We start from the raw sequence: 27,536 nt of genomic DNA on the forward strand, positions 1-27,536 counted from the left end.
GCCAGTGCAGCAGGTAAGTGCAGACCCAGAGGTGAGGAAGGGTATTGGAGCCCCTGGAGAAGATGAGCTCAGGGAGGAGGCGTTGCTAGCGGAGCCAGCAGGAAAGGAGGGGTCTGTGCAAACCAGAGTCGTGAACGGGCCAGTATAAGGGGAAGCCTGGGAGCCCAGGGAGCCACACAGGCTATGCAATGGGGAGGGTCACAGGGAGCAGATGCCCCAGGCCCCTCCGTGTGCATCTGGCTGGGAAATGGTGACGTCCTTCTGTAGGACAGGACCAGGAAGGGTGAGAGGGGAAGGAGATTCTGGCACGAGCAGAAGGTCCCGTGATGATGCTGTTGGCCATCAAGGAGCGTGAGGGGTGAGCTCTCCTGGCAATGGGACAACCAAGGGGGCGAAGGCATCCGCACTCACTGCTGACCGTTCCATGCCATCCCTCCTTCCTAACGCACCCCAGCCACTGCCTGCTGCAGGCCCCCCTCCCCACTCCCCCACGTGACTGCTGCAGCCCAGAGATCACTCTCCTGGTGTCCCACCATCCCTCAGTGCTGTTGCTCTGAAAACAAAAATTGCACCTCACTCCTTTGCTCACAACCCTTCTATCACTTCCCCTTGTCTTCAGGACAAAGCCCAAACCATGACAGACAGCATGACAGACAGCCTTTCCTACTCTGCTCCTCCCACTTCCTCCCAGCACCAGCCTCCACTCCCCTCTGCCTTCATCCACTGCAGATCCATTAGGAGTCTCTGGACGAGTCACACAGCCCACACTTTGCCTGTTTACCTGCTCCTCCCTCTGCCCGACGGCTTTCCTTTCCTTTTCCACTTAGCGAACTTGGGTTCATCTCCCAAGCTCAGCTCCGGCTTCATTTCCTCTGAGAAGCCTCCTTTAACCTTTCTTCCAGCCAGTGGCACTCCTCTCCTCCGCTGTCCTGTTCTGTGCTCACGGGTGTTCTTATACAGAGATGCTGCTCTCTGAGAACGCCATGCCCGGTGCGGCAGAGCCCTCAGACATGGCAGCCAGGCTGATGAATCAGTGTGGCCGCAGGTGGTTTCTGAGGGCACCGGGGGTGAGGCTGTGCCAGCACGCTAGCAGTGTGTGGGTTCGCACAGAGGAGACCTAAACAACAAGGAAAAACCTCCCCTGGGAATTCTGTACTCCTTGGGTCGTAGCATAGAACACAGAGGAACACCTCCAGCCTCCCTGCTGGGAGATGGAAGATCTTCGTCACATCGGAACCGCAGATGAATGGATAGAGAAGATGCAGTGGATATCTACAATGGAATATTACTCACCCCTGAAAAAGAATGAGATTTTTGCCATTTGCAAGGACATGGATGGATCTAGAGAGTATACTACTGAGCAAAACAAGTCAGTCAGAGAAAGAGTAATATCATATCATTTCACTCACACATGGAATTTAAGAAACAAAACAAATGATCATAGGGGGAAAAAAGAAAGAGACAAACCAAGAAACAGACTCAACTCTAGAGAACAACCGGATGGTTACCAGAGAGGAGGGGGGAAATAGGGGGTGGGATTGAGGAGCGCACTTGCTGTGGTGAGCACCGGGTGTGGTGAATTGTACCCCTGAAACTAATATTACACTGTATGTTAACTAACTAGAATTTAAACAAAAACTTAAAAAAAAATGAAACAGACAAAAAGAGGCCCAGATTAGTGATTAGGAGTGGTGCCACCCTGTGCCCCATCTTTGTGCATGGTACCACCTCCCACCCGTCCAGGGACCCACGTATGGGTCATCCTGAATCCCTTCCCCTCCCTTGGTCGCCACACCCATGCAGTCACAAAGCTCTGAATACCGCTAGGACCTGTCTCTTCTCCACCCCCACCACCCTCCTCCATCACTTACCTAGACAGGAACCTTCCCCATCACCTCTGGCCTCACTTCTGCCACATCTGCTTCCACATGAGCAGCCAGACTGACGTTTTTCTCAAACACCTGTGTACCCCTGTCACCCGCTGTTTAAAACTTTTCTACCCCCCCCCCCACACCCAGGATAAACCCCAGCTCTTTGGGCCAGGGGAGATTTTAAGACCCTTTGGACTTAGCTCCAGGCGAATTGTTCAAGTTCTGGACCTTCCTGAGTCCCCTTCTTGCACAGAAGACCCAGCCACATTGTCCCCCAGAGTGAAACAGCCAGCAGGTATGCTCACTTTGCAGACCTTCCATTGACAGTGAATACTTGTTCTGGAATGTCCCGTCTCTGCCGAAACTCAGGCCCTGTGCATCTGACTCCTCAGGATGCCTCCCCTCCCCCAGCATTCCCCTGTGGCCCGACAGCACCCTCAGGGACAGACCTCCTCCTGCCCCCACCACAGGCTCCGTGAGTCCCAGGCCACTCTGTACGCCTACAGCCTCCCCGGAACACCTGCCACCGGCATGTGGTTCTTGGCGTAGGTTCTGTCTCCCCTACTCACCAAGGGCAGGGGCTGTGCTCACTGTTGAGACCTGGCACATGGTGTGTGCTTAGTAAATATTGAGGAAGGCAGGACTGAAACAAATTAAGAGAGAATCTTGTTGAAACCTCCTTCCTGGAACATTCATTCATTCAACGAATAAACAAAAGAGGGTGGAGAAAAGCAGGCAGAGGAGAGGCTAAGAGAAACTTCTGCAGGTCCCTGGGGGCAGGCAAGATGGCTGAGATTCCACATGTGCCACCAAGTCCAGGGGGACTTCTGTGCATTAAAGCATGAAGAGAGAAGCTAATCTTCTCACAGCCCGCCAGATGTGCCTGGTGTTGCCATAGCAGCCCCCAGAATGGGCCAGATGTGCCGTGAACATCTCTGGAAAACATCAGGGGACCCCAGGGACTGTAAGGCCTGGAGAGAAATAGCTCACACTCCAAAAGGTGGCGTGGAAATGCTCCATTTGGACCAGGGGCTGTGTGGGGCGGTGTCCCAGGGACTCTGGGCATCGGGACCTAAGAAGGGAACTTCTCACAGCTGTCTGAGTGTCTCCCGGCAGCCCCCTGCCTGCTCCCTAACCCTGTGCTCCCTCCCCAGGTGATCAAGCTGGCCTTTGAGGACTTTGACTTGGAGAGGGGCTACGACACCCTGACGGTCGGGGACGGTGGGCAGGACGGGGACCAGAAAACCGTTCTCTACGTGTAAGTGACATGGGGCTGTAGTCCAGAGGGCGGGGAGCACATGGCCCTGGCCTGGGGGTAGTGGGATGGTGCCCCACATCCTGTCTGGTCCCCAGGGCCACACCGCATCAAGTACAGGGGACCAGCCCCTCTACTCTGACCGAAGGAAACAGAGCACTGGCCATATTCTCTCTAGGAACTGCCAGGAAAAGTGTGTAGAAGGAACAATTTCTCATGGAGGAGGGGGAATTGAGGTTCTGTGTGTATGCCTGGAGCATTCCATGTGGCGGTCTGCTTCTGTGCAGCCCCTGCTTCTACCACAAGGCCATGTCCATCCTCAAGGCCATTGTCCATCCATGGCAGTCCGACTTCAGAGATGGTGGAAGTGTGTTGCTAACCTCCCGGCATGCTCATAACTACCTGGGAAATGAACGGTTTCAGGGATTTGGGACCCCCATACACATAGTGGCCACAATTCCTGAGCCAAAAAAGGCTAGTGGTACATGGTCTGGTCAAGGAAGAGGATAATGCTGTGCTGTCCTGGGATTCCGTTCTGTTGGATCTTGGGTCGGGGAGGCCATTAACTCTTCCTTTGCCCGCCACCATTAGTCTGACATAAATGCAGGAGAACACTCCCATTCAGTGCATGTGGCCTATCTCCCTTGCCCAGATGGGGAAGGTTTCCTGTACACCGAGCATGCACTGTATGCCCAGGTACTGGAAAGGGAACTTTCACATCAGATATCTCATGTAACTGTGTCATTATCCCTGCTTAATAGGTGGGGACACTGAGGCCCAAGGGTTGCAAAGCTGGTTGGTGGCAGAACCAGCAGTTGAGTTCATGCCTTTTGATTTCAGTCCAGGACAGCATCCCGTGTCATACCCCTTCCCACCAGGCTAGGCCCAGGCCAATGTCCTCTGGTTTTCACGCTGAAGGAGAAATGGCTCTTCAGTCCTAGCTGCCTTGTGCAGGGGCTGTTCTGTTCCGGGCACTTCCCACACCTTCCCCACACCTGCCAGAGAAGATCCTGTCAGGGCAGTTAAATGACTCACGACGTTACCCTCAGAATCAGGTAACATGGCTGGGACTTGGAATCTCTTAGGAGAAAGGAATGGGACGTGAGCCTGAAGGGCATCCTCCCCCCAGCCTACTTCACTGTATTAATCAGAGTTCTCCAGAGAAACAGAACCAATAGGATATACAGAGAGCCAGGGATTTTTTTATAAGGAATCGGTTCACGTGATAATGGAGACTGACAAGCCCCAGGATCTGCAGGGTGAGCCGGCAAGCTGGGACCCAGGAGAGCTGATGGTGTAGTTTTAATGCAAAGGCCAGCAGGCTCTAGACCCGGGAAGGGCTGAAGTTGCCATTCAAGTCCAAGGCGGGGGGGGGGGGGGGGGAAGCAGTGTCCCAGATGGACGTCAGGCAGGCAGGAAGAATTCTCTTTTACTTGGGAGAGGGTTAGCCTTTTTGTTCAAAGCGGGCCTTCAGCTGATTAGATGAGGTCCATCCATATGGGGAAGGGCAGTCTGCTTTATTCAGTCTGCCAGTTTAAATGTTAAAGTCATCCAAAGTCATCTTCACAGAAATAGTCAGAATGATGTTTGGCCAGATATCTGGATATTTGGGTGGCCCAAATTGACACATAAAATTAGCCATCATATATAAAATTAGCCATCGTACTCCCTTCCTCCTTGGTTCATCCCCATCACTCACCTGTCCTGTATGGTGCCTCCGCTTGGTGTGCTCAGAAGGCTAGGATCCAGGTTCTGTCTCGTCCCAGGACAAAATCCCAGTGTGCTCTGTCGGAGAGAGAACCTTAGAACAGCAGATTCAGAAAGATTCTTATAACCCAATCCCCTCATTTAACACGAAATGAAAAATCCCAGAATGGCTCGGCCACTTGCCCAGGGCCCCACAGCAAATGAATGGCAGGTCCAGGGCTTACACCCCGGTCTCTGTAAGTTCTGACTGAGCTCTCAAGTTCTATAACAGCCCAGGGGCTCTCCCACCACCCTCAGATCTCTGTAGGCCAGCATCCATCTCAAACTTCAGGGAAACACATGCAGAATGGTTGGACTCTTTGTTGTCATAATTGGGTCAAACGGACTCTGCCACGCTAGAGTCAGGAGCCAGCCCTGGCTTGGCCTCAATCCTTAATCACTACGGAATGCCAGCACCCTAGCCCGGCAATGTCACACGGGCCAGGCTGATGCACCCCAGGTGTCTGTTCCACCCCCACCCCCACAGCACTTGCACTGTGCTCATCATCTCATACAGCCAACGCAGTGCCCCACCCCAAGCTCTGAGACCCCAGAGTGGAGCAGAGATTAAGACCCATTAATCCAATCACACCAGCTACCACCTCCCCCCCCCCTTGTATGCCGGTGCTTTGTCTGGTCTCAGCAGCAAGAGGAAGCCAGGTTCCTTCTGGAAAGCCCAGCCTCTCTGCAGTGGACTCTGGCTCTGCTGCTCTCTATCAGGCCGACCTTGGGAAAGCCACTGCCCATTTTGCACCCTTGTCTTCTCATCTATATAGTGGGGAGAACACAGCCCCTACCTCACTGGGCTCCTGGGGTCATTAGATAAGATAATGGATGGAAAACTGTCTGGCTTGAATAGGTGTTTGGTAAATGTGAGTTGAATCCTCCCCATGCTTAAACTCTGTTCGTCAGAAAGAACGTGGTCCTGGAGTGTGACAGCTGCACTTCCAGCCTTGCTTCATATGTAGAAGCAGGTATTTCCGGATGGAATGGAAAGAGAGGTCTCATTAAAAGGAATGGCTGGGCTCCAACTGGGGAAACGAGTTTCTGCAGTAGTTGACACGAGAGATCAAAGGTGGCAGGAGTGTAGACCCCCCCTTCAGTAGATCTGGCTACAGCTAACTCCAGCCCCTGAGAAAGCAAAGACACAGGTCTCCCTCTCAAGCCCAGGGCTGTGGGCTAGGGGGGTCATGGGTAAATGCTAGCCCTACCTGTGGCCGGAGGGGAGAGGTGGTGAGTCTCCCAGCTGCTGGAGCACATGCCACTGAGCTCCAGTGTTAAACACTGTGGGGCCCAAATTTGCCTGACAGGGTAGGGCTCCTAGTCATTCTGTGGGGGGGGGGGGGCACATCTCTAAATCTCGCTTTCCTGACAGCCTGACAGGTACGTCGGTCCCAGATCTCATTGTCAGCACCAACCACCAAATGTGGCTCCTCTTCCAAACCGATGGCAGCGGCAGCTCCCTGGGATTCAAGGCTTCTTACGAAGGTAACTGCCGCTGAGGGGCTGGTACACTCACTCTGGAGTCAGACATGGGGTCCGGGTGTGGAGCCAGCAAGCCCTGGGTTCAAATCCTGATTGTGTCCCGAACTAGCCTCCTCTCTTTGGGTATATTATTCAGCTGGTCTGAGCCTCAGCTGCCTTTGGCCAGTGGACCTCCTGGATTGTTCTGAGGATTATCTGGGATAAATCACTTGAGGCGCAGGCCACACAGCACCAGGCACATACGTTAGTTTCATCCACAATTTGTACCTGGCTTGTGTAGCCCTTTAGAAGACCCCATAGACTTTTGGAGCTTCCCAAGCTGCCATACTTGGGTGTCATAATGCTGAGTGACTATGCAGGGGGCTAGGGACAGACACAAAACCCTGGTGGCCTGAGGAGGATACAAATGAGGGTGACCTGAATCTCACCGGGAACCAGCATTAAGAGAACAGCAAACTCTGAGTCCAGGAGATACCACCACCATCATCAGCCGTCTGTGCACTTCTGTCAGATTTCGCATTGGTGATGACTGCTAATGCCAATCCCCACAGAAAGGGGAGTAGAAGCCATCCCCCAAGCATTTGGTTGGCAGGTCTGGTAGGTGGCAGAGCCTAGCCCTGCACTCGGGGAACAAACGCGTCAGATCTGAGCCCTTGCAAGGAGTCTGCACTCCAGTGGTGGGACAGAGGAGGGAACACATAAGCTACTATTAAAGCAAGATACCTGTGACAAACAGCCAGTGGGAGCACAGAGAAAGGGGGCAGTCGTCCTGGGTGCGGCATCTGGAAAGGCTCTATCAAGAAATGAGCCTTGAGCCTTGAAAATGACTCCAAGAGACAGGGGGCAGGGGATGAGGGACAGAAGGTCTTTCTCCACCCCCCATCCAGAGACCTGATAATTCTACATGAGACAAGTTTGGGGGAACAACTCCAAAAGGCTCTTATTCTGCTCAATGTGACCCCACCCCTAGGGACCAGGGGTTCTTCCTGTACAAGACCTGTACTCTGTCTCCAAACTGGATATACAGGAGGCCTGTCAGTTTCCTCTGGCTGCTCTGACAAAGGACCACACCCTGGGGGGAACTTAAAACAACAGAAATCTATTCTCTCCTGGTCCTGGAGCCAAGGACGGCGGAGGTCCTGTTCTAAGAACAGGAGGCATGTGTCGAGGGGAGACAGAATGGCAGCCAGAGGACCGATGGGGTGACAAGTACTGAGTTTACATTCCTGGTTCTGTCCCTTTCTAGCCCTATGGCAGGTCAAGGAACCTCTCTGGGGCTCTGTTTCTTCATCTGGGACATGGAGGTAATAATACACCCTAGGTCACAGGGCTTCTGTGAAGAGTTAAGTTGTGGTCAAGGAGGTGAAAATAAGAACTTCAATTATGGGTGACTAATGAGTGAGGACACAGGTGGTTAAGCAAATGGCTCTTTGGGTACATAGAGTTACACGCAGGTGGGGGGCGGGACAGCAGAGAGAAATCATGAGACCCCCAATTCAGGGCCAAGCTCTGATGCTACTTGGAATATGGAAATGGATTTGGACTCAGAGTTTCGAAAAGTTTCCCCCATGTCTGAAGTTCCCTGGATGTTCAGCAGCAAATGTTTCCAGAATGATCCTGTGCACCACCTACCTGCCCTTAATCTGTCCATATTTATCGATGGCTTGGATAAGCCATAAATAGCATGAGCCGGAAAGGGACACCAGTACAGCAGTCAGCAAACAACGTGCAGAAAGACCTCAACAGGGCAGAGCTACTGGCTAAGTCACCAGGATAAGAAGAAGTGGGAATAAATAGCAAGTCCTCTGTGAGGGTTCAAAAACTGAGCCACTAGAATTTACCCCAGGGAGTTAGTGGTGCTTTATTGTCGTTCTGACCAGACATTGAGAATCGGGCTTAATTGTGGGGACAGGCAGGGAGAGGGCCGAAGTCAAACCCTGTGAGAAAGGCTGAGAGCCCCCTGAAAGTACATTCGGGAGAAGAGTGGACTCAGGGGAGAGCTGAGAGCTGTGTCTAAATATTTGAAGGGCTGTCATGTAGGAAAGAGGAATTAGATTTGTTTGGCATGGTTTCACCGGAAAAGAAAGGGACAGAACATTGAACGCCCATTATGTGCCGGAAGCTTTATGCTAATTCTCTCAAGGTTTTCAAACACTGTCACGCAAACACTTGGGGTACCCTCAGGGACCACCAGTGTCGGGTAGGGGGTGCCCAGCAGGGCAGGCTCTGATCCTGCCTCCATGTCTTCTCCTTTCTTCTCTTCTGTTCCTTGTAAGCTTTCTTTTAAGAGGGGATTTGTAGCTAAACACCAGTTTGAGAAACTCTGCCTCATCTCATTCAGTGTGACACCTAGCCGATGGCTGCCCTTTTGTACATGAAGAATTTGAAACTCAGAAGGGTGGAGTGTCCCGCCTGGGGTCACATGAAGTCTGGGACCAGGGAAAGCCACGATTCAACTCCATGTTTCTCTGGCTTCAAAGCCCATGATGTTCCCCCTCTACCAGGGGTCTCCAAAGTGACAGAATTCCAATTCCTTATAAAATCTTTTAGAAGCCAGTGCTTTGCCGCAGTCACACGGGCCATATGGCACGAGCCCAGGCTCCACGTTACTAGCAGTTGGGGTTTTGTTCATCAGCCCATGTGTCCACCTCGCCCAGCCAGTAGTGATGACCCTGTCACGTGAGCAGCATGATGCTGGGTGCTGGGATTACAGCAGGGAGCATCATGGACCAGAACAGAAAACTAAAGCAGTCGAACAACATCCACGGTAGGACTGCTAGTCACAGACTAGACGTCAGCAAGACCTCTCCTCGGACTCATGACAGATTAGGAAGAGAGTCTGGGCATTTCTGTACATCGTTAACCCAAGGGTCTACATGGGTCCTGTTCACAGAGGCAGCTGTTTCTGTGAAGATGGAATGGACTCTGGAATTTCACCAGACCTGGTGAATCCCAGCATGGTCCCAGCTGTGGGATTGGCCAAGTCCTGTGGTCTGTCAGAGCCTCAATTTCCCACTCATAAAATGGAAACAATAGTGGTGACTTTTACACCTTGTGAAGAAAGTGAAATGGGGTCCCAAGGAGCTCCTTGCACAGTGCCTGGCACAGAGAGGCATCTTCCCTTGGGGTCACTAAGGTTCCTTTGCACCTAAGCCCTCCATGATCAGCACTGTTCCCCACTCTGGGGCATGTCCTCTTTGGCCAGGGGACACATGGCTGCTTGCCTGTCTTTCAGGTGGCCTGGCACTAGGTCCCTGCCTCCTACCTGCACTCCACACCTGGGGCCCCAACTCCCCAGACTTGCTGAGAAATGAGATGGTTCTCTCTGGCCGCAGTGTAGGGAGGGGAGGCAGAAGGGGCAGGAGGGAGATCCAAGTCGCTGAGAGCCTTGAGGCCTCAGAAAGAGTTTGCACTTCGTCCGCAGGGAAGAAGAACCTGTGTAGGGATGGGCCTGCCTTCCCCGTCTTGTCCCTTCCACCTTCGACCTTTTATTTGAAGGTAAAAGCCATCCGTCGCTTGCCTTCATGGTGAAGAGCCCCTCTACTGTGAATAAAGCTGGGTCGGTTAAGTCCCCTGGCATCCCGACGTGACTTCCCATTCTGCTCTCTGGGCTTCTGCTACCCCTCTGGCTGTTCCCCTACGGCTCCTGCATGGCCCCTCACAGCCCCCACAGAGCAGGCACTTCCCTGGGTCTCTCCTCAGCTTTCTGTCCTCTTTTTCTAGAACCTTCCACAGTGGATTGCATCTACTCCCATGGCTTCCATCTCAGCCTAAACACTGGTGACTTCCAAATCTGTTCCCCATTTGCATATTGGTCTCCCTGTGACACATTTTATACATTTCTCCTTCAGATACCGCAAACCCAAGGCGTGTGTAGTCTGCTCGGGGTGGACATAACAAAATACCATAGACTAGGACCTAAAACAGAAATTTATTTTGTCACAATGCTGAAGGCTAGAAATCCAAGATCAAGGTTCTGGCCGATTCAACTTCTAGTCTGGGCAGCCTTGTCACTGTGTCCGTGCATGGCCTTTCCTTGGTGCTTGCATATGGAGAGAGAGAGGGAGCACAAGCTCTCTGGTGTCACTTCTTATAAGGACCCTAACCCTATCGGATATGGGCCTCAACCCTATAGCCTCCTTTAGCCTTTATTACTTCTATAGAGACCCCATCTCCAAATCCAGCCATATTCAAGGTTAGGACTTCATCATATGAATTTGGGGAGGCACAAATATTCAGTCTATTAACACCATCCAAACTGAGCTCACCATCTTTATTTATGGTAATTCCAAGCCACGTTCTGGCTCCTGTGAACCCATTCTAGGCAGAAATACAGCGTGTTCATCTCTTCAAGCCTGCAGGGCTGAGCCCAGTGCCTGGTACACAGCACGCGCTCAGAAAAGCTCTCAGATTAAGTCGCGATGACTGTCTACACAAGCACAATCAGGCACCCCTCCTGCACACCCTCTCAGCTTCCCAGCACTCGGATGCAGGAGCCGGGCACTCTCCACCGTCCCCATGGCTTTGGGGTCAGACAGACCCAATTTGTAATCGAGTTGTGCCATTGCGGTGTGTGTGGTCTTAGCCAGTCCCTCCACATCTTTGAGCCTATGTATTCCCACCTGTGAAGAGGGGCTGATGAACACTGACGTCACAGGGGTCTTCCAAGGGCTTGGTGTAGTGAACCTCCCAACACAGGGCCGGCTTTTAGGAAGCACTCAGTTAAAAGCCTCCTCCCTCCCCTGCTTCCTGAGGCCTGCAGCTCCTCTCCCAACCTGCCCAACGTTTCAGAATGACCTCCATCCCCATTCTAGTTCTCCTTTTATCCAGCTTCTGGGGGATCCCATACAGGATAGACACCCTGGCTCAGCGATGGGAGGGGTAGCTGCGATATAGATGTTCCATAGGTGGCATGAGGCATTTGTGGGCAGAGACCGCTCCCGGGCACTCCTGGCCCCATCATCATCAATACACCCTCTGCCCCAGCTCAGGTAAAGAGAAGCTTCCTTGGGGCAGGCAGGTGGCATTGCAGTATCACCCCTCCCCCCTCATTAAAAGTGTGAACCCCTGGGTGGGAAAATTAGGGGATTTATTTTCTAGAAATTCTTCCAGTTCTGCTTGTCGCCATCACAGGTCAGGGTGGGGGAGGAGACTCAGGCGCCATCAAAATCTGAGTACTCGGAGCCTAGAAATTCAGTCCCCCTCCATGGGGGCAGCCAGCTGTAGGAAATGCATTCATAGTTGCAATTGCTTTGCTTCCCAGTAGAACAAGAAATATTTAAGGAACAGGCAATTAGCACTTACCAGAAACATTATAAAATTACATACAACTTGCTAACAAGTTTTAGCATCAATCTGGGAGTCTCCTCACTTCCTGACTCAGAGCCTGGAATCTGGCAGCCTAATGCTAAATCTGGGGATTTGGCTGGCACAGAGGAGGAAGGAGCTGAGACCTTGACCCTGGAGACATGAAGGAGCGGGGCGTTAGAAACTATGCAGAAAGGATGCCCAACAGCGGGGACTCGTGTTGGAAATGAGGTCACCTTGTATTCAACGTTGTCTGAGTCCCTACTGTGTGTTGCAGACACTGTTCAGGACATGGGGGCCACAAGGACAAGAAGGCAATCTGTGCCTTCACCTAAGCCATAGCCTATGTTCCTTAGATTGGAGAAAGTGCAAGAAGATGGGGAAATATCAAGGAGGGGCAGCTAAGCTTGCTTAAGGGCATCAGGGAAGGCTCCCTGGAGAAGCGGAGTGTCTGAAAATGAGACTTGCATAAAGGATGAAAAGAAGTTGGTCAGATATCCCTGAGAGAGAGAACATAAAGTCTGAGAGCAAGTAGGGAGAACACGGGCAAGACTAGCCCTCCGCCAGTGGTGCCTCCATCCACTTCCGTAGAACTTAACTCTGCTTGGGGGCACGGGTGAGCTTCCTGGAAGCTATGGCCTTGGAGCCGGGCTAGAAAGAAGACCAAGGGCAACTGACCAGCATCGCTGGCTCCACCCCTTTTCGGACCCTACCTTGCCTCAAGCGCGAGGCCATTTTCAGCCTCAAGTCCTCTATATTCATGTCCTCATATTTCTATGCTGCTTACTGGATCCCCACGAGCGGAGAGGCCCAAACTTCCCAGCTTCAGCCAGGAATAACCCCAGGCATGTTCCTAAATCACTGAGTTTCCATGAGACCCTTCAAGCTTCCTCAGGCACTGGTAGCTGGGGTTTCGTTAGATGCAGGAAACAGTTGCCTATTCTCAGGAAAGCCCAGTGGGATCCACACTGTCCCCAAGTGTGTCCTGGCCCGTGGGGGCGGGGGCGGCACGCAAGCAGCAGAGGATGCTGTGCCATTAAAATCTGGCAGGCTACAAGCACAGCAGCAGTCTGCAAGAAACTGGCATTATGATACTGAAGAGAATATTGGCAGGAAGTAATTTGTCCATGAGGTATACTCTCGAAATACATGGGCTTTTGCAGAGAGCAAGCTCCAGTGTGGGGTTAATGCAAACAGCTCGGAGGTAACCGTGATGCTGTACGTGTCCGCATTCACCCCTGGCTCCTGACCTCCTTCAGCCGTGACACCCCCGCCACAGTGTCGTGGAGGAAGGAGATGGGGCAGAAAGAACGTCACCCACTTCATCCAGCCGTGCCTCCATCTCGTTTGTGACAACCTTTGCAAAGAGATGTGCAAACACCAAGAGCACCTAGAGACAGAGGCACCGTGTCCCTTGCCGCCTGGTGCCCTTCCCGTCAGAAGCAGGAAAGCGGAGTGGGATGTGGTTCTGAGGAAATCCGTGAGATCCAGCATGCCCAGAGCTTGCCTTAAACACCAGAAATGTCTCGGTCGCTCGACAGGAGTTCATGCTAATTGAACAATGGGTCTGGGCTGCTCAGTATGCGTAAGACACTGTCTTGGGTTCTGGAGATACAAAGGGCAGAAGAGATGGGACCCTTGGCTTTGAGGAGCTGACAGCCTCCAAGACCACACATAGATGACTCACCAGTCATTGAACCAGGCTCTTCTCGGTGTCCCTGAGACCCTCTCTGCGGTCTCCTCTCTCTTCACCGTCACTTCCTGCCACAGTGAATTTCTAACTATTCTGCACATGCTACACTCCCTTCCTTCCTTCCTCCTTCCTCCTTCTTTCCTTCCATCCGTCCCTCTACCCGCCCCTCCTCCTGCAAACATGTATTGAATGCCCCCTCTGTGCGTCACACCCTCCTAGAAGCTGGGAGCATAGACATTTCAAAACCAGTCTTGGTCCTCAAGAAACTTGCCATTTAACAGGGAGAAATACATTCCACGCGCTGCAGCTCTGGAGCTGGAACAGAAAATTGTCGGGAGGGCTGGGAGTGAGAGAGAAAGATCCCCGAAGTCTGCCCAGCGATGCGAGGGAAGATTCCCCGATAGGGAAGCACTTGCGCTGACACTTAAAGGTGATTCTTCGTCTGGCAGCCAAGCAGGGGGTGTTCATTGAGGGAGAGAGGACACAGGTGCCAAGTTAGAGCCATGTGAGTGCGGGCGGCCAGGCTCTGCCAGGCGCGGGGTGATAATGACGATGGGAAACACCTACAGCTCACTGCTTTCGTGCCACGTGCCGGACATTCTGACAATCGTCTTATATACATAAACTCATTAAATCCTCACAACAGCCCTGTGACGTGGGTGTGATTGCCATTTCCATTTTACAGATGACAAAACTAGAGCTCAGGGAGAATCAGAAATGTGCCCAAGGTCTCCTACTTTGTCGGAGGCAGGATTTAGAGCCTTGCTCATTGCCATTGCTCTGGTTTGCCTCCCCACAGGCCACCCGGGGCGGGGGTGGGGGGGGTGGGGGGCGTCTAAATCTCAAGGTCGGTGATAGGCAAAGAGAAGTCTGGGACGGGAGGGGGTAGGCCAGGTCCTGCCATGCCAAGCAGTTAGGGACTTAATCTGTGGTTCTAGGCAGCCACGAAAGAATCCATAAGCAGGGCACAGTAATGATGGGATTTTTTCTTTCTGAGTGATCTCACCCTGTTTTGCAGAGTACAGAATAGAGGCAAGAGGCAGAGGACCCCCTCTTGCCCAATGCCACCATCCTGGTAGGGGATGGACTAGGCTGTGAGAGAGGGTCCGGAGACCAGAGCATGCTGGGATGTTTAGTGGGGGGAGCTGGCTTGAGGCCGTTAGTGAGGCTGCAGGCGGGGAGGGGAAGGTAGGATACAGGCTGCCTCCCAGGTGGCAGAGACTCTGTGACTCTCCCAGCCCAAGGCTGGAGCTTCCTCCTCTGCTCTCCCAAAGGCCGTATGGTCAGGTGCACACCTCCCCCCTTGCCCTCATCATTTCCCTGCTACTTCTGTGCCAACTCGACTGGGACTCTCCAAGGGCAGGGGCTGTGGGTCAGGCCTCTCTGTATCTGTAATGCTGAGCATGGCATTTGGCATAGTTTCCATGCAGTAAACGCAGCGCAAGCTGGACTCACGCTGAACAGAACGTTCTCTGTGTTCCAAGCCCTGTGCTAATCGCTGGGTACACAGTAGTCAATAAGGCACCACCAACGCCTGCTTTCATAGAGCTGACATTCTAGTGGATGGGGAAGCGGGGCCAACCTAGCAGCCAGTGGGGAGCTGGGGACTGAGTTGGCGAATCATTTTGTCCTTTCACACCCCACAGACGGCAAGCATCTTGAGGACAGACATTCTTGTTCCCTTTCCCACTGCTGTACACCCAGTGTCTAGAACAGTAACTAATAAAGTGAATAAATCCTTACAAAGGGCCGTCAGTGCCATGAAGGAAAAGGTGTGGTGCCAAGAGCGGCAAGAGAATGGGGACCACCTGAGATGCATGGTCAGGGAAGGTGGCCTCTTAAGCTGACCCGTAGCACGAGGAGTCGGCCATGTGACGCGGGGAGGAGAGGAAGCAGTGGCCCGGGCTGAGGGGACAGTGAGTAGATGGAGGGACACATGATGTCCGGCCCATTTGGAAAGGCAGCAAGCCACAGCCCATGCGTGGACTCCCCTTCCTCCTCCAAGTGGCACTGCTCTTCTCGGAGTGCCTCAGATGGTGAATTTAGAGAGACACAAGATACAGTTCCTCCTGGACAGACGTTGTCATAGAAGAGGATTCCATTTTGGTGTTAGAAATGGAAAAACCCGGGAGAAGACAGTGAGGTTGATCACAGATGATAGGGATAAAGCCGCCGAGCAAAGGGAGAGCAAATTCACCGAGTAGCAAGCCCATCGCGGTGGAGTTCCAAGTGTCTCGGAAGCACTCCTCTTCCTTCTGCTGGCTGGCTTTTTGTAGACAAAGGGAGAGAGGGAGGAAGAGAGCGAGAGAAACACTTAGAAAATGGAATTATAGTAACCAGATAACAGGGAATTACATGCATGATTTTCTCCAAGTCAAAATTTGGTTTATCAATTTGTTTTTCTGTGCCCTGACATCAAACTTGGTCAGCATCTGACCAGGAGGGTCAAGGGCAAGTGCCTTTCAGTCAGGCAGTGGAGCACAGGGAGCCCTCTCCAGGAAGGCCGGTGGCCTTGGTGTCTGTGCTCCCAGCAGGGGTTGGTACTGGGCTTGGAGGGAAGGCCCAGACAAAGACAAGGGGTGTCTAAGGAACACAAGCCAGACACTGGTCCCCTCTGCCTCCCTAGAGGGAGCTGCAAACTCTCAAACCACCCTGCTCTGCTCTTCTTCTCCCCTCTACCCGGTCCTGGCCCTGGCCCTGTGCATGCCCCTCTCCAGTACCTTGGACCTCTTCACCAACTGCTCCCTTAAACCTGACTCCCCCTTGAGGACACCATTACCCAGGAGCCCTCTCCAGAGACAGCCCCACGAACTTCACCTTGGAGGGAATGGTGCGAGGTTCACTGTCCAGTGCCGTTCCAGCCATGTGCACACTTTCTCCCTTGACCTCATGCTGTCGCCATGTCTGGCTCTCTCTCCTCCCATCAGTGTCACCAGCCTCTTCCCCTCCACTCCAAGTCTTGCCATCACCTTGCCTTTCGCCTGCTTGATCTCACTTACTCTGATCATGCTGTACGCTGGCTGCCGCCGGACCTTGTCCTCCGGCACCTCTGACATCGAGCCTGCACCCAGCCTGAGCCGGCCCTCTGTCCCCTCAGCTCTTCCCAGCCACTCTGCTCCTGTGCATCAGCCTCCCTCAGCCTGGTGATCCCCTGTCCCCTCCTGCGCTTTCCCACTTGAGGTAAGCACCGAGGATAACACCTCTGCCATTCTGTTAACAATACCCTTGGCTCCCTGCCCTCGTGGCCTTCCATTTCTCCAAACCCAGCCAACCCTCAGTCGGTCCTAGAGCCTCTCTCTCCACTTGCTCATGGGTGCATGCCCTCAGTAGCTTCGGGGACAAGTCCCATGGCCCTGCTGGTGGGTGCCCTGTGTGTGCATCCTCACCACCCTCCGTGGGCCTCGGGTGGCCATCCATCTGGCAGTGATTTCCTCTCCTCCATGGGGAGTACTTCAGACATTCTTGTCAATGTCATATCCCTTCCCCCACAACCAGACTCCATCCTTCAGCAAAGACCATGAGACCAGTGGACCCCTTCTCCATTAGAGCCCCTGCCATCTCAGGACCTCCTTCATACCTCCTGCATCGTACCTGAAAGCTCAGTGAGCACCTCGTCCTTCCTCCCTCCTGCCACGCAGGAAGGAGCTTCCTGGTCTCTCAGGCTAGCCTTGCAGTGTGCTCTGGGTCCACCATCCTGCCTGCTCGAGAGCCTTGGGCTGTCATCCCTTCTGTCCTCTGGATCTTCAGCTAACTTATACCCCGTGTGTGTGTGTGTGTGTGTGTGTGTGTGTGTGTGTGTGTGTGTGTCTGATTCCTTCCCTCGCTTTAAATATGGTTAAGTTTCTCCGATCTTAAAAAATATGTTCAGCTTCTAGGCCACATTCCTCATGAGTGACCACAAGTTCTCTCTCTCCCTTCCCTTCCAAGAAATGCCTCCTTTAAAAGTCATCGGCTCTTCCTGTATCATCTTCCTCTTCTCCCATGATGGTGGCCCTGTCACTGCACTCAGCTACTCCTGCCAGTCAATATGAGCAGTGACCTCCTTCCCCTAACTTGCTCGTCAGTCCCACCTAAACTTCCCCACAGCATTCGAGGCGGGAGATCTTCTTGAAATTCCTTCTTCTCCAAGACTCTATGACCCCATGTGTCCTGGGACTTTAGTCCAGCATTCTGCCGATCCTTCCGGTGTTCCTAGCTTTTCTGTCCAGGACTGACACCTCTCACTCTCCGTGGGTGGTCGCATCCTTCTCGTGGCTTCTTTTATCAGCTGTGAGCTGAATCCCAAATTCTGTATTCCTATGCTAGACTTTCCTTCTGAAATGAAGACCCATGTAGCCACTTTCCACTAGATGTATGTAATTAGAGGTACCACAGGCAGCCCAGAACTCAGCGTATCTTACTGGTGACGCTGCAGATCTGCTCCTCTTCTGTCATTCTTGTCTCAGTGAAAGCGCACCGAGGTGCCCAGCCCAAACCCTCAGTAGATCCCGGCCTGTCCTTTATTCCAGACATGCTCACTCTCAGGGTGGCCTGTGGCTTCCTGCTCTACACCTTCCAAATCTGTCTGCCTCTCCCCATCCCCTCTGTCTTTGCCCAGTTCAGGATGTCATCAAAACATCTCCCAGATGACTGTGAGCCTCCCACCAGAATGGAAGCTTCATGGAGGCAGGGCTTGTGTCTGCCTTGTTCTCCGTCACACCCCTAGGGCCCAGCATGGCCGAGTTCGCTAAGTAGACAGCCGTGTGTTTGTTGAATGAATGAATGATCGCCCCACGTCCAGAATTGCTGCCCCCAGACCATTCTCCAGGCAACAGTCAGGGTGATCCTTTAAAATACCTAATAGGAAATGCTAAATCAAATGAAGTCCTTTGCTGACTCCCCATTGCCTCCCATCCATAGTCCAGTCTCGTTAGCAGATTGCACTGCGCCTTTCGTGGGTTGGCCCTGCATGCCTTTTCCAGCCTCATCTCCCACCACCTTGCAGAAAACCCCGCTTACCCTCGGAGACAGGCAATGCAGTGCAGCAGTAAGACCCTGGGACTGGACAGCCCATGTTTGGATCAGGTCAGTCAGATGCCCTGGGACAGCTACATGATCTCTCTGTGCCTCAGTTTCCTTGCCTTGAAAGTGGGAAGAATAGTACCTTGCTCCAGGGGTTACTAGAAGGATGAATTATTAAAATGCCCAGAGTGGCTGGCAACACATCAGTACCAATGCATTAGTTCTGCAGCGAACTCAGTGATACTAATGATCTCTACTCTCCTTGCAATCCTACAAACGGTGTCACCTCTGAGACTTTGGATGGGTTCTTCCCTACCTGAAGCGCCCTTCCCCTCCTTTCCCTCCCACTCCTTCCTTTCTTTTCTTTTCTTTTCTTTTCTTTTCTTTTCTTTTCTTTTCTTTTTTTTAGCGGCTTTACCGAGATATAATTGACATCTAACATTGCGTAAGTTTAAGGTGTACAAAGTGATGATTTGGTGCATGGATGTATTGCAAAATGATTACCACAGTCAGGTTGGTTAACACGTCTTTCACACCACCTCACAGTGTGTGTGTGCGCGCGCGTGCGTGTGTGTGTATGGGCGCGCACACACGTATACATTTTCTTTACCCATTCATTAATGGGTAGTTAGATGTTTCCGTGTCTTGGCTGTTGTAAGTAATGCTGCAGTGAGTCCCACTTGTTCCTTTCACCTGCTGGCTCTTGCACAGCCTTCAGGCCTCAGTATAGACATCACCTCCTCCTTGAAGCCTTCCCTGATGCCAGGGCTGGGACTGGGCTGAGATGAGAGAGGCATGTGCCTTGGGCGTAAATTGTAAAGGAGCTGCTGAAATGCTCAGTAATTAAGTTAAATAATTTAATGTGGTATTTTTTTAAACCAAGATTAATGCAAAATATCTGTGATAAAAATAACATTTTAAATAACAAGAGGCTCTGAAGGCCAGGATGAGGGTGAGGCCAGAGAAGTAAGTCACACAAGGGCTGGGTCAGATCTGGTCTTTAAGTTCTAATACTGTTCTGATTTATATGCATTCGTTTTGATTTAGATATTATTTGTCTTGATTGCTGAGTTTTTGGTGCCCCCTAAAATTCTGTACTAAAGTTTAGTGTCTTACTCCCCATAGCCTCACCTTCCCAATTTGAGTTAGGTGCTCCTTCTGGATGCCTACACACACACACACACACACACACGCACACACACACACACACACGCACACTTCCAGCCATAGAATGCCTTGTCTGCCAGCTCTCTGCAGAGAGCTGGGGGCCCTGGTTTTTGGGGTAACACGAATGTGACAATCAAGAGCACATGCATATAAGGCAGTGCATGGGACTAGCCCAAGCAGCTCACAGAAACCCACCAGTTGTGGTAAGAAGGATTTTGCCGCATCATCCCTGTTAGGGTCACACACAGCACCTTTGGGGACTGTGCCTCCTGATGGCTCATTATGGTGTCTACAGCAAAGGCAGGGTCCCTTTGGCCTGACAAACCTGGGAAGGTGTCCAACAAACTTCCCCAATTACTCCAGCTGCCTCCCTTCCAAATCACAGGACCTCACTGTCCTCCCTTCACCATCTGCCACTAAATCCATTACTCCCTGTCTTTCCTGCAGGAGGCCTTCCTCCCGGGGAACAGCTCCTCCTCCTCTTCTCCTTCCACCCTACCCCCTGCCCTCCCCTCCCCTTCATCTCTCACAGCACCAAGCACAGGGCTGGTGGAAGTGGGGGTGACTCCAGAGGAAACTCCAAGGACTTGGCCAGGACAGACTCCTTTCCTGAAGCATCCAGGGCCTAATTGCCTCTCCCACGAGGCTGCCAGCCTGTCGTGCCCCCTGGCGTCTGGGCCCCCGAGCTGTCTCAGGGAACCCCCTCCATGTGCAACTTGCACGGTTGAATCAAACGAACTTTAAAAGCATACTCAGTGAGCCACTTGTTTCGTTTTACCTGCACCATCTCAAATTGAATTTAAAAAACCTTTGTGAAAGTGCTTCCATGTTAGAGGGCAGCGAATATTGATTCTCACTTAATCTCTGGTTTGGGGAATGGCAGGCAGCAAAGCCGCCTCATTTCATGCTTGTCTTTGCCGCTCAGGAATGGACTGAGCTGAAGGTCTATCTGGTCGTCTGAATGCAGAGGCAAGTTCAGTAAGCTCCCGACTGAGATTCGTGAGCTCCGGGGACAGGTATCTCGCAGAGGATGGAGACCCACTTTCACTGAGTGAAAATATCCAGGCCCCTCGAGTAGTCTGGGTGGATCTCAGGCATATTATTGGCTGGAAGGCCCCTTGATCCTGGGGTGCGGTTTTAAATGGGACACTGCAGGATTTCTCATGAAAGGTCCTATCTGTGTCACTCTGGGCACTGAGTTGAGGCGGAGGGGCGGCAGAGCATGTAACGTGGACCTCCCGCTCCAAGAGAGGTAGGAAGTCACCTTTTGTCTCTGTTTTCTCTTCTTCCTGTCTTTCAGAGATCGAGCAGGGCAGCTGTGGTGATCCCGGCATCCCTGCCTACGGCCGGAGGGAAGGCTCCCGGTTCCGCCACGGTGACACACTCAAGTTTGAGTGCCAGCCTGCCTTTGAGCTGGTGGGGCAGAAGGCAATCACGTGTCAAAAGAATAACCAGTGGTCGGCTAAGAAGCCAGGCTGCGTGTGTAAGTGAGCGGGGAGGAGGCCTCTTCGGGGTCTCTGCCAAGAGGCAGGGGGCCCCGTTTGCTAGCTAACCCAGGGCCCTGTTCTTGGGAACCTCGGAGGTCATAACAGCAGCTTCACTCGTTGGTTTCTTCTGTTCCTCCCAACATTACTGGTTGGGTCCTTGTCTTTGGCAGTAACGTAGACTATAGCACTGGGAGTGACTCCTCTTGACGTCTGGGGGCCTTCTTCAATGCCATCTTGCCCTCCCCGGTGATCCTTGAGAGCAAGGTAGAGGCCACTGGGGCCTGGTCCACCAGGCTCTGACCCAGACATTTGTTCCTCACCCTTGTTGCCACAAGCGACACCATACAATCAAGCCAGGGTGGAAGGGACGGGCCGGTTTGTAAGATCGTAGACTCTGGACCAGCCTCTGGGGACAGTGGGAAACCACGGTCTTGGCAGGGTATGAGGAGTTTCCTCAGGTTGCTTCTTCTTGGACTGGAGTCAGGGAGGGATGGGGGATCAAGCTGTCTTTGGATTACTGATCCTTTGGAGTGCCCATCCAATAGCAATAACAAGGAGGCCCTTCTTCCTTCCTCTGGGATGGCATGACCATACATTCCGGCGAAAATAGTACTTTAAGTCCTGGGCCCGGTGAGATTGGCAAGTGTGAGGGGCTGTGTGCAGCAGAAGGAGGAGCCCACTTGGTCTCTGTTGAGAAGTCAAAGGTTCCAGCCTCTCTGGGCTACCACCTCTTCTTCCCCCAACCTTCGCCACCCTACCTTCTCCATCTCTTTCCATCTGCTGCTCGCAGGGGAGGGCAGAAGCCTGACCCTCTGATCATTTCTCCCACCACAGTGGGCTTCTCGGGGTCTCCAGGTGCTACAGACTAGAGTGGCCTCCTGGGGCTAGGGTGGGGAGAATAGCCTGGGCGTTACGAGGGAACATCAGTGAGGACTGAGACTTTGGTGTGTGAGTTGGTGAGTTGGGTCATACCTTTTCAAACCAAAAAATCACTTTGTTTTGAAAAAGCATTTGTGATGACTTGTGAGTTTATGCAAAGGTTCTTGCAGAGGCTTAAAAAATCGCTCTTAGATATACACCCTTGTGGCGAAAAGATAAAATTGCATGAAATCTGCCCATCTCTGCGGCCGGATGTGGTTCGAATATTGTGCCCAACAGTGTTAGCCTCGTAGCACCGTGGGAGACAAGGGGACTGGGGCCAGGAGGGGCAGGGGACACTGGCACAGAACAGCCCACAGCAAGCAAGAACAAAGGCCCGAGGTGGTGGTTGGAGGCAGGGCCTCAGAAGACAAAGGTATAGACTATGGGAGTCCCAGGTATTGTGGGGGATTTATCATTGAAATCCATTAGATAAAACAAGGCAGGGAGAACTGGAAGAGGGTCAGGTCTCTGGGGCAGAGAGCTGGTGGGAATGAAGTGGGTAGCAAAGCCAGCCAGCTTCTTAGGACAGGGTAAAGTTTCCTGCCTCACAAGCTGAGAGATGCAGGTAGCAAAATATTACCTGAGAGCTGTGACTTGAGTCCTCCAAGAATTTGCTTGACCCTGTGGTCCTGAGGAAGGGTTTTAGGAAATCTTTCTAGAACCTTCCATAAGAGCAGAGGGCCAGAAGTGCTGCTCAGCAGGCTCTTCATTTCCAGGAGCGAGGCTGGCTGCCTCCAGTGAGCTGGGCACTGCTCACGAACAGCTGAGAAGAAACAAAGACAGAGCTGTTCTGGCAAGTGTGGAGCAGTCCTCTCTGTGGCTTAAAATAAGGAAGAGGAGCCTGAGACTTATTGATGAGAACTGTGAAGCAAGCATGCTGGGGGGGCCAGTACAGCATTGCATCTTCTGGGTGATTCTGGGATGTAGGGGGCCGGCATCCCCAAGGCACTCCCATTGCTCAGGTTTTTTTCTGGTGATATGGGTGTAACCAGACACAGCTTGAGTCTCAGGGATGCTGGCTTCAGTGAAGGAGGCCAGAGAGAGGCAGCTTTCCCATGCCTTTGCACCACACAGCAAGGTCGCGTTCCTATTCCGTGAATCAAAGGAGCGCCATCTGTCAGCTCCCTACTGAGTACGCAGCTCCTAGGGTCCCGGGCTTTGCCCTCAGGGTACTCACAGTCTAACTGGGGGTGAGAGGTGGCGCTCAGAAACCCTGGTACATGGAGATAGCTTTGGATCCAAACTCTGGAGACTTGTTTCTCGGTCCTGGCTTAGCATCATGACAAGGGCCGGGGCATCCTCTCGCTGGATTTTGGTTTACTAATCTATCCGGTAGGGTAGCATTCCATTCTGGCTCCCCAAATCCTAAGCCTCAATGATCTTATTTATAGAACAAGATAACTATGGCATGAACAGTCCTCACTGCCCACAGCGAATGCTTGGAAACAACTACTTAAAGTGGGTCATTGACAGAGCAGGTCATATACTTTGCTTGAGGAATATGTTAAACTGGGGTTCTGACCCTGACCCCAGATCAAATGTATCATAGGGGGTGGTCACTAGGAAAGGGCCAACATCTATAGGCATCCGTAAAAATATAAAAGAATACAATCTCTGTATTTTATAAGTAGAGATAAATGTACATACAAAAGCACCTCCTGCAAGAGTCGGTATAAATGCCCTAAATTTTCCCACACGTTAGTGACAATGAATATTAGTACAATATTTAGCAGACAAACTATTCTTTCCTTCTTAGGATTTAGAAGGGGATTGGAAAAATATTTTAATGGTTCAAATTTCTATGAACAATTGTCCAAAGAAGTGCAAAGTGGTGCATTGTTCTTCTCTCGAAACACTTTCTTCAAAACAGCTCTTTACTCGGAAATTGCCCTGCCGAGACTACACAAACACACTTTCCTTCGTGTTCCCAAACATTTTCCGCAGCAAGCCGACTTCAGAATCATTTCATTGGCTTTTGAGCTGCCCTCACAGTAGTAAATGCTCGATAGATGGTCTTTTTTCATCTAGGTTTTAAAGAAGATGATGTTTCTTGCAGTGAAAAGCATTTTGAAAGAAAAGATGGAGCCAGCTGCTTTCCTCTCACTGTCTCCCTCCCTTGGTTAATTCACATCTCCAGGGATTGCTGCTCAGAATCAGCTGAAAGTAGTACTACTTTCCATCCATCCGACAGTATTTCCGGAGTGTCTTCCCCGGGCTAAGCGCCGCGTGGTGGATGTGGGGCTGTGCGATCGCTGCCTGGGAAATGTGCTCGCCCTGGTGTCCTGGTGGGCGCACTCTGGCCGGAATGCGTGTGCTCTTCCCTCTCCCAGCTCTGCCCATTCCACCCCGTTCCTCGCGAAAGAACAGAGAGCCCTTCCCATACTCCTGTGTCTGGTTATTCCTCCACCACAAGAGCTACAACAGGAGGGAAGAGGCAAATAACTCTGATGGCGGTATGCGGATACTTGATGCTTTGTTGACAAGCTAGCGGAATGCTTCACACTTCATGAGGAAGCCAGGAAACCAATTATCAGTCCATTAGCAGCCACTTTCCAAAGAAGTTTCAAAACAGGCTTCGCCAGAGATATGCCAAGACTTCACAAGCACAGGCTTTCTTTCGCCATTTTGTAAACTATCGGGAGAAGGTGTGAACCCTAATTGCTCAGCTCCGAATGTATATGGGTATATGTGTGAAATGTGAAGGCAGGGCCCCCTGGGATGGATACAGTGTAAGTTGGGAATCAGCAGCCAAACCTTGAGAGACCAAGGGAGGGAGAAGCGGGTCCTTGGGTGCCCAAAGAAACTGTCACAGAGGATACAGGGCTTAAGCTGGGCCTTGAAGAGTTGACAGGTTAAGGAGGGTGTTCCACACAGGTATGCAGCGGGAAATGGTCCTGTCCTAGTACCCTCCTGTCCTTCCCCCCACCCCGAGTTCCTCCCCCTAACCCCCCCCACCCTGCCCTTCCCTGGACACACACACATGCACACATTATCTGCAAGGAAGTGGATGGGGTCCTAGGGTCATCCAGATTCTCAACATCAGCACTACTGACAGTTTGGACCAGGTAATTCTTTTGGTGGAAGAGGGGCAGTCATGCATTGTTTGAGCCACATCCCTGCTCTGTACCCACTAGAAGCCAGTGGCACACACACACCCTTCTTGCGGCCAGTTATGACGACCAAAATGCCTCCCTATTGGACATTGCCGAATATCCCCAGCGAGAAAAGCCACCTGAGATTGTGACCCACCAGTCTAGGGTACTCTAGACTTACCAATTTGAAAGATGAAGAAATCTGTGTTTTTGCATTTTAAGCGAGGCTCTGATTGAAGTCTATAGGATTGTAGCAGTGAGAAAGCTTGGGTTAAAGGAGGATGCCGTTATTAAATGTTTTATGTCATTTGGGAAGATAATGAATCTTCCCGACAACTTTATGGCATATTTTCTCTCATTTTACTGATGAAAACCGAGTTCAGGGAGACGAGGTGACTAGCTCAGAGGTTATAGAACCACTGAGGGTTGGGCTGGAGTTTGAAGTGTTCATTGACAGAGCGGGTTCCTACTCCAAACCCTGTACTCTCTCCACTGTGCCAGATTTCCAGAATCCAAGGGCTCATTTGCAGCAGGAAGGACAAGGAAGGCTTAGGACAAAAATACTAGCCCAGACTACAGGCAAACTGTTGGCTGACTTCCCCCCATGAAGTATCAGATTGACAAGCATTAAACAAATTCATGAAGGCTGGGCCCATGACCCTTGTTGGAACTGTATGAATGCTGTATGCCAATGTGCAGTGTACCGGCGCCCAAGCATTTCCCTAATCTTTACTTTTTCTCATTCCTTCCACACATCCATTTATCCATCCATCTTTGATTTATTGAGCACCTACTGTATAGAGACTCAGCTGCATAAGAGTGTATGGCTGTTCCTTGTTCCTGGTCAAATTGTAACCTGAAGGGCCTCTGGGGATGATCTTACTCATCTGGGGGTAGGGTTGAAGGGGAGATCTCTTAGTGCCTAGCCTTATATAATGTGCTAGAACTCTTTCAGGAAGTATCTGGAGCTCAAAGGTCAAAACTCAGCACAGGCTCTTGGTATATTCTAATTTTTAAAAAGTTTAAATAAATCTAAAGGTTTAAACAAAATACTCTTAATTTCACTTCTTTAAACCAAAACCAATTTCAACCTTGGCCATTCTTTTTTGACTCTTACCCATGTGCACGCATACTTCGTGTGGTTTTAATCAAAGTGAACATATCAACTCATATTCTGTGTTTCACAGTTCACATTATGTTGCATATCTTACCATGTTACTGCATGCCTTTCATACTTTCTGTTCTTGGTATCTACGGAATGTTCTGTTTAGTGGGTGGAGCCATGACTTAGTCAAACAGTCCTGTTCAATTATTTTACATAAGGCTGTAATGAACATCCTCATGCACGTGGCCTTTTTCTTTCTTCTCTTGAACTATAATTCCTTGGGATAGATTTCCAGGAGTGAGGTTATCAGGCCAGAGTATGAACATTGTTATGACTCTTGACGTATGCTCTTATATTGCTCCCCAAAAACTTGTGCCAGTTCATAATGCCAATAACAAAAGCTGTATAATTAAGAATATGATTCATATACCATGCAGCCTTCCCACGCAGAAACATAGCATATCTCTTTCATGTTCCTCTGCTTTCACTTTTCTAGATGTAACAACTTTGTGGTTTTCTTCAAATAGATGTATAACATATTGCTTGCAACCTTTATCTGCATCGCCAAACCCCCAGGATTTGTGTGCTCTTATAAAATTGCTATTTTAATAAGTATAAGTTGAATACATCCCCACCAGCACACCCTTGTCGACTTCCGTAAGGTGCCAAATGTTATGATGAGTGCTGTGAATCCAGAGATGGATTGGACACAGCCCTTGACCTCAAAGAACTTGCTCTGATGTGGCGAGAGACAAATTAAAGGGGGCTCTTGCGCTTCAAAATTTAGTTTTTCAACTAGAAAGCTTCAGTGATACGGACGCATTTAGGATCCACCCCATGAAGAGTCATTCTTTTATTTAACACATACGTGCTGAGTGCCTGTGATGGGGCAGGTGTCATGGTGGGTGCCGAACAGGGGAGCAACATTATCGCTATGAGAATAGTGAGGCCTGAAAGATAGGAGGACAAAGTTGTGCTCCTATTGGAACGGGGACATCCAAGGGAGAGCACTGTGTCCTGATAGAAGCCATGGGGTTTGGGCCTCTGCAACAGGGGGGTGTTCAGTGGATTCATTGGTGCACACCTGTGCACACATGCAGGCACCGCCCATCTGGGTCCTTGGTTCACAGGGGTTCCTATAGCGGTCGGCCGCTGCCAGTGTATGTGAATGGAAGAGGGGAGGTGGGGTCCAGGGGAGCAGAGTCTGGAGAGAGACTGCTGGGCTCCCCCGGGCTAGAGGCAGGTCTCTGGTGGGCCAAGGGGTATGAAAGTGGTGTGGGGATTTCCAACACAGGATCCAAGACAGAGACTCCAGGTCCAGTCCTGTCTAGAGGGGACAGGAGCCCTTGCTATTCGTGATCCCCGTGTGGCGATCCCCGTGTGGCAACGGCCTGCACTGAGGTGTG

The 27,536-nt window shown here is 51.5% G+C and overlaps 1 protein-coding gene across 1 annotated transcript in view; it reads left to right on the plus strand.

The window, feature by feature from the left end:
- Positions 1-27,536, plus strand: part of CSMD2 (CUB and Sushi multiple domains 2) — a 571,607-nt gene that overhangs the window by 318,143 nt on the left and 225,928 nt on the right. The window contains exons 11-13 of the mRNA XM_087858682.1: positions 3,026-3,129; positions 6,248-6,360; positions 20,826-21,008. Of these exons, the coding sequence (XP_087714808.1) occupies positions 3,026-3,129; positions 6,248-6,360; positions 20,826-21,008 (400 nt within the window). The remainder of the gene's footprint in view (positions 1-3,025; positions 3,130-6,247; positions 6,361-20,825; positions 21,009-27,536) is intronic.

The sequence above is a fragment of the Ursus americanus genome, chromosome 33, assembly GCF_024610735.1.
Source record: "Ursus americanus isolate L20-20 chromosome 33, mUrsAme1.1.p, whole genome shotgun sequence".
Classification (NCBI taxonomy): Eukaryota; Metazoa; Chordata; class Mammalia; order Carnivora; family Ursidae; genus Ursus; species Ursus americanus.